This window comes from Mastomys coucha, unplaced genomic scaffold, assembly GCF_008632895.1.
Source record: "Mastomys coucha isolate ucsf_1 unplaced genomic scaffold, UCSF_Mcou_1 pScaffold5, whole genome shotgun sequence".
In the NCBI taxonomy this organism is placed as follows: Eukaryota; Metazoa; Chordata; class Mammalia; order Rodentia; family Muridae; genus Mastomys; species Mastomys coucha.
Window position 1 is genome coordinate 60,986,520 of NW_022196911.1, and position 7,690 is coordinate 60,994,209.

The following is a 7,690-nucleotide window of genomic DNA, read 5'->3' on the forward strand; positions in this document are numbered from 1 at the left end:
CTGTCTGTCTGTCTGGTCATCCTAGGCATATATCATGGCTCTTAGTTTCCAGGAACAACTTTTGTAAGGTTGAATATTCTCTACTATTCATCCATTACATATAGCCTTCTGCTATTTTTATTATCTCCTTTCTTCTACTTTTTTAGTAATAATATCCTTGTGATTCATTTTCTCACTCTTTAGAACTTCTGTAATTTCTCAGACTGAGTTTAACTCACACCCATTTCTGGAGACAGGGAGGGGGATCTAACTAAGAAACATGTAGGGTTAGGCTTCAAGATATACATATAGCCTGAATCCATGCATTTAGGAAGCTAAAACAGGAGTTTAAAGCCAGCCTGGGCTACATACTGAATTCAAGATCATTCTTAAACTCTCTAGAATCACAAAAAGTACTCAGAGATCAGCTTAACAGGAGCATAATTCCTTCACTCAAAAGGTTTTCAAAGCCTTTTATCCTTTAATGATGACTTCTAAATACACATGCAGGATTTTCCCTTTGTTCTTCTAACACTAGTGAACAACAGAAGCAGACATTTGTGAAAGTCAAGCTCACAATGTAAAAGAAACTAGCAAAGGAGATGGCACCAGAGAACTAGAGAAGAACTAACAACTACCTAGGCCTATGTGGGTTGGGTCATCAGGTGTATGTGATGCCTACTGCTCAGCAATTTAGTGCAAGAACCATGGTGACTATAAAAGATTGAGAGCTGAGCTTTTTTTGTTTCCTCTATATAATAAAGAAAAATTTAAAAAGTGGCTAGAGAACATGAAACTGAAGAACATGAAACATGAAGACTCTGGGGCTCCCAATAAATATCAGTTCCCAGATAGAGACCATTTTAGTTCTGACTGTTGACATTAGATGGGGTATCACTTGCTAAAGCAAATTGCCATTCCAACAATATTTTCATTGCCTAAAGACTGTCAAGGGAAAAAATGCTCAGAGACAGACAGACAGACAGACACAGAATGAGAATATTAAATATGCCTAAAAGTTGAGTTAAAAGAATCATTTGTATCAAATGAAGCAAAGATATAGGTAACACAAATGCACTACCTGAATATACACAATTACTTGATTCACCTTCCCTGGGAAGCCACCATCTCTAAAAGCACAATATACAAAGTAACATATTAACTCTTAAACAAGATACTTTTTTGGAAACATCAGTAAATCAAGATTTAGGTGTAGCTGGGTTTTGTGTATCTTCTAGGAATCTAAATTCTCAAATGGTCACTTTGAAACTTCAAATATCATTACCAATCACCTTGTTAATCCAAACTTTACAAATAATTACATAGAAACTGTGTCAGGTCAGGAAATTTCATTCCTCTTGAGCACAGCTGAAGAATTAAACACAAATAACAAATCTATAATTGCCATTTTCACTCCCACAGAATATTCGAACCCTGAAGTTAATTCTACGTACGAGCCCCAAGGTGAGCCATGGAAATGGAAGATGCAGCCCCAAGGTAAGCCATAGAAATGGAAGATGCAGCCCCAAGGTGAGCCATGGAAATGGAAGATGCAGCCCCGAGGTGAGCCATGGAAATGGAAGAAGCAGCCCCAAGGTAAGCCATGGAAATGGAAGATGCAGCCCCAAGGTAAGCCATGGAAATGGAAGATGCAGACTTTGAAGACTCCTCAAATAAGGATGTAGACCACAGTGCAGAAATTTTACAAACTGAACATTCATAGTGCAGACAAGACATTGACAGATAAGGAACATCTTTGGCAAGTTTCTAACCTGCATTCAAAGGTCACTCTTGAGCAATAAAAAACAACAATCTCTAGCAAGACTGGAGACTTTGGAAACTTTTATGAGCCAGATGCACTAGGAGAACTGGCTATGTGAAGAGAATGTCCAGACAATAGAGAACCGTTTCAAAACATTTGCAGTCACTATAATATAAATAAGTTTTGAAAATTATGGTTTTGTATAAGCTTTTTCCAAATAAATCAAAATCATATATGAAATTAATTTTGCAACGTAGATAAAGTTCTTAATGAAGCTATGAGAATGTTCTACTATTATAGATAACATCTTGTCCTTATAATGCTCATTGTAATAGTAGAACCTAGAAGACGTGTTTGACTGAAGAAATGATTTCGTTGCTTAGTAGTTTTCCTAACTACAGCTAAAACAGTAAAACTTATAAAAATAATAGAACAAAACCACAGTCAAAACTGCCCAGACTGCATGAGTCCTGCTTCTACCATTGGCATATGAATTGAACAAGCTAGTATCCTGGCCCTCAGAGGGCTGGGAATGGATCATGGTGATGAGGAACTTTCTGGCTTGTGCAAGGTTTTGGGGGTCAATCCCCAGTAATGGAGGCAAGAGGAGAGACCCAGTCCCTAATCTGTAAAATAAGGGTACTTACTTTATCATTAATAGTCTGTTTCTTTGTAACTCCTTCCCTTTCTTTGAAGATACTTTGCTCAGAACAAATTTCCCATAAGATAATAAGTACTTAAGTTGTAGAAACTGTCCAGAATTTAATATTAACTATCAGATTATTCTCAATATCTTTTTTGTTGTGTAACAGTTTGGCTTTAATTCTGTACTATAATGTAAAAGAAAATACTACTATTAGTATTCTACTTCATCTAAACTCAAGCTGTCAGAAAAGTTACTTTTAACTTGAAAGAGAATATATACACACATATATGTGTATATGTAGCTCACCATTCTAATTCAGTCATTTAAGTGGCAGAACATCCTATATTTATAAAGCTATATAAACAAAAAGGTTTAATCTTGAATATTTTAGAAATCATAGTTTTGTATCTATTAAATAGGTATGATTTTAAAAGTGTGTTTCTATCATTTTTACACATAAATAACAGTATAAAACTTAAAATTATGCATCTCCTCCTATATGTATTTTAAAAAACTTATAGGGAAGAAATTATAATTAAGTAGCTATGATTTTATTGAAAGAAAATTGGTGATGATATAAATAAAAGTACTGGTTGTATCTATATTGAATTTAAGAGAAGTAAATTTGTAACTAAAGACTATGGCTCTAGGACACCTATGAAGAAGGGGTGCCATGTTCCCTGGGTATGTGACTGTCTGTGGTACTGAGTACAATCCTTTTGTTTTGTTTTTGTTTGTTGTTGTTAAATGAAAATTACTCTGAAAGAATGGTTCTGAGAGTTCTATAATGCAGCAAAGATGTCTGAGAACCTAAAAAATACAAGGTATTCAATAAATATTAATGGCCCTAAATCAAAAATAATAACTGTTTTGTAAGTAGATAGTAATTTTTGTAGTAGATAGTGATATTTTTAATCATATAACTTCATTTCTTTACAATAATAAAGCTAATTAATATTCTTTAACTGTGTTAGTTAATATGAAAATGCATTATTATTTTTATTAGGTAACTATGAAGGAAAACACCTGAAATTAAGTGTTCCCGTGTTACACTTTGCTAATAAGCAATTTAAAATAGGTCATATAAATGGAGAAAAATAAACTTGATTTAAGAATAAAGACCATTCTAATTTCCTATTTGTTTCAAGTTATAATATTTATAAGTAACATAAGTATCTAGCCATGTTTTTTTAAACTTAATAGTCTAAAATCGGTATTTAAAGATATTTTCTTGATTTGGGCCTAATCAACTGAGGATCTTCTCAATCTAACCCAACTGATCTCTAAAGTTTTAAGTATAGCTTCTGAGCTGCTTCACTTTTTATTTGGACTATTACAAGAGTCTCTTAGTTAATCATGTACATATCCTTAACTATCGTATGTATATAAGCCATAGAGCTTGGTTTTCACTACAGAAGTTCAAATACAGGAAGCATCAGTAAGGTTCAGGGTGGGGTGAATCCCAAAACCTATTTAAACCCATAAGACATGAGAAGTCCCAGAGCCCTGGATGAAGCAAACATGAGCCCTCTTTGCTTCAGGAATGACCTACGACTGGAGAAACTGTACCAAGGCACTAGCACAGGGAGAAACACAGTAAAAGTCTGTAAAAGAGATAAAGCTTACCTTTTGCCCAGTTTGAATCCCATGCAAAAACCTTCCTTCCACAACAGAACTACTCTCTGCCTATTAAAGGGGGAGGAAGACACAGAGACAGACTAGGGGAGATCAGAGGTGTCCTTGGGCTGCTGGGGAAATGCAGACAGAGCTTCTCCCACCTCCAGCTAAGTTATTTGTCTTTCAGTCTGTCAACTTTGAACATGAAGTGAAGAAAATACTTCCAAAAGAAATTAATCCTCTCCCTCTTCCCACCAAACTCTTCACCTTTCCCACTCTCTCTCTCAATTCACCAAATGAAATAGAAAACATTGGTATTCTAAGTCAGGCTTGGACTGCACACCACAGTCAAGTGATGATTTACAGGCCAGAGTTAGTGTTAACAGTGGGTAGAAACCAGCACCTAGTTTTCACCTACTGCTCATATCTACAGACAAGGTTAAAAACAAAAGTTTCCCAGGTATGCGAGCCCATGCCTATAATCTAAGTACTCAGAAAGCTGAAGCAGGAGGAATGCTGTCATTTAGAGGCCAGTCTGAACTACAGTAGAAGATAAAGTTTCTATAATTTACTCAGGACTAAATGGCCTTTTCAGTGAAGCTTTACTGAGGAAGTGCATTACAAATACAGAATATTGGTGATTAAAATAGGACTTTAAAATGGAATCTTTTTTCCAATATTTCAAACAAAGATAAATGAGGCACTGGTCTCAACAATGGCTCTGAATTTAAAATGTGGCTTCCAGTGCTTAAGCCCAAACACATCAAGTCATTTATTTAAGTTAATTTAAAGTACAGTGTGTGTGTGTGTGTATGTGTGTGTGTGTTTCACCTGCATGTATATATGTGTACCCAGTACCCACAGAAGCCAGAAGAGGGTGTCATATTCCATGGCTAGAGTTTCAAATGACTGTGAAACACCATGTATATGGTGGGAATTAAGCCAGATTCCTCTGAAAGAGCAACACGTGCTCTTAATGGCTGAGCCATCTCTCTTGCTCCATTTCCAAGTTAACTTTTAAACTTGCTTTTTCCCTGTTGAATCTGTACTGTGTTGTAGCAATATCTGTGCTGTGCACACTTTAAACAATTTTGTTCCAAGAACGTCAACCATTACTCACCATGATAAAGGCATAGAATGTAACAATAGAGTACCTACTTCTACTTCTCCGGTTTACACACTGAACAGGATTTTAGCACAAGTCTGCTGCATTTTCAAGAATAGCCCCTGAAGTGTATAAAAGACTTAAGAGTGTCTAGTATAATGAAACTCTGACAGAAATATAGAAAGGAGTCATATTTTTTTTTTCCTTTAACCTATTTTTCTTTACATTCTTTGGGTTTATACAACTTTTCATTTTATAAGCCAAAAGCCAAAACATTAATAGCTGTTAAATGTAGAAGGGTCTCTAGTATATGACTAATTTTTCACATGCTAGAAATATATACTTTTAATTTATGGTAATTAAAGCCTAGTATTTCCTAAAGAGGTGATCTCTTTATCCTCCAAGGACTCGAATGGGAAGAGGAAAGAAAGGAAGGGTAACAGGAAGGAGGAGAGTAGATCTTACTCTCTCTTGCTTTACATGTCGAGCATGTGGTCAGCTGGTAACAAGAATAGTAAAATGGACTATGCTTATAGATTTGCTTTGGGCTAGTTTTCACCAAAATGCTAGAAAATGAGGAAAGAACACTGCTTGGTGCTAGAGTATTGCCTGATTAGGTACTGGGTTTTCTTGCTCAATATAAGCCCTGTTTCATGTTTCAAAAGGAAAAAGACTAAGACTCACAGCCCCCTCCCTATTCTCTTCCCAGTCCCACCCTTATAAGTCCCTCTCCCCACTGCCCCTCTGCTATTCCTGAGAGAAGGGGAGCACCCCCCCTGGGTACCACTCCACCCTGGGGCATCTATTCCCAGAAGAACTAGGCACACCCTCTCCCATTGAGCTCTTAAGAAAACTTAACAATAAGTGGATAGCTTCTCCAGACAAATAAGGTATCCTTCATTCTAGGGTTACTTATGAAACCCTAAATACACACACACATACACTCCTCATCTGTACACATTACTACTGCAAAAATAAAGCATTTCAATCACTCCTGTTGAAGGTGACACTGCTGCACCCACTTGTTACTGTTTGCAAATACAAGGTATACCTAAGTTCAAAAAAGAGGAAGCAATGGCCATGTCTCTTTGAGAATACTAGAAATATCTGAAGTCTAATAAAGCCTGAATCCAGGCATTGAGAAATTAGTTTTAAAACATAAGATACTCTGTTCGCAGTTTTGTACCTATAATATATTCACTGCTTGCTCTTTGCATTGCAATACTAGGACTAAAAGAAAATACATATGAATACAAGTAAAGCTGCTGGCTGTCATGCTCAGGAAAGTTTGGGGAAAGAGATTACTATTAAATATACCACATTTGTTAGACTGAAGGTTTCAGTATATTATTATTTTCAAGCTATTAGTTAAAATCAACTAACACATTCCTACTATTTTGGGTAAGATACACTATCTCTATCTTTTTATTTAAAATATCAACTAATAACAGATGACATGACATGTGTATACTAACTTGAACACAACTTTGATTTGCCACATGACTTTTCAAGGAAAGAGAATCAACATTCCCACTAAGTAGACAGTGGGGGCTGAAAGTGGGAAAGCAGCTGTATTTCTAAATACAACCTGAACTTCACCTGAAACCCTAAGTTAATTTAAAAAAAATGTAAGTGAACCTGGGCCTTTGACACTATTTTCCCAAGTAAACATTTAAAGAAGAAAATTGTGTTCATCAACTTAAGAATACAGAATCAGTAACTGTCTATTTAAGCTCAAAGAGTAACATTTTAAATTATCTTAAGAAAATAGAAATATCAGTCCCTTCCTTTGCATAAAATGTGGCAGCCAGAAAGCTCTGCATTAAGTCACTGAGAGTACTCACATGTGTGGGTTCTGGACTCCTGTAGTATTAGGATTCAGAGTAAACCGTGCTGTCGATTTGACGGGTGGATTTGCAAAATTCAACTTCAGTGCTTTGCGTTTACCTGAAAAAATGACAAAGTGAAAGTTTCAAACACTAACTACAAATATGTGAAAATTGTGATGATTAAATTTAATTAATTTTTTAATATTCAAGTATTATAAAACAGGTATTACTTTGAAGGCATGAGAAATTCAGTGAAAGACAGAGAAACTTGACTTAATAAATCTTACTCAATATGTTTGAAAAGGTACCAAATATCTTAAAATTAAAAAAATAAATAAATGAACAAAAGTTATCTTTTGCCCACTCCCCACAAATCTCTCTTTGTACTGTAGAGCATCAGATGATATTCAATGCTTCCAGTTTACAGTGTCCAAAAATCTAACACTTTACAGGAAAAGAACCAGTCACTGTAGAATCACCTATCCCAAGGGGAGCTCAAGCACTACATACTGCTAAAAGCCAAAATGTCTTCAGTTGAACAGAAATCCCTTTCCTTCAAATGCAGTATAAATATTGAATGACAAATCTGAAGCATTCTGCAGCTGTAAGAGTAAATAAACTCATCACAGTATAGTCTACTTCAAGTTAGCAACACAGGTATACCAAGAATAATTTCCTTGAAACAATTTCTTTGGGCTTAAAAGCAGGGAATTATCAGCATTTTTAATATAAAACTAAACTGTATCCATTAT

The 7,690-nt window shown here is 35.5% G+C and overlaps 1 protein-coding gene across 3 annotated transcripts in view; it reads right to left on the bottom strand.

Annotated features, from left to right (window-relative positions):
- Map2k4 (mitogen-activated protein kinase kinase 4) overlaps window positions 1-7,690 on the bottom strand; it is a 103,910-nt gene that overhangs the window by 65,225 nt on the left and 30,995 nt on the right. For all 3 annotated transcript variants that reach the window (XM_031354558.1, XM_031354559.1, XM_031354562.1), the window contains one exon: window positions 6,954-7,056. In XM_031354558.1, coding sequence (XP_031210418.1) covers window positions 6,954-7,056 — 103 coding nt within the window. Of the gene's footprint in view, window positions 1-6,953; window positions 7,057-7,690 lie in introns of those variants that run through there.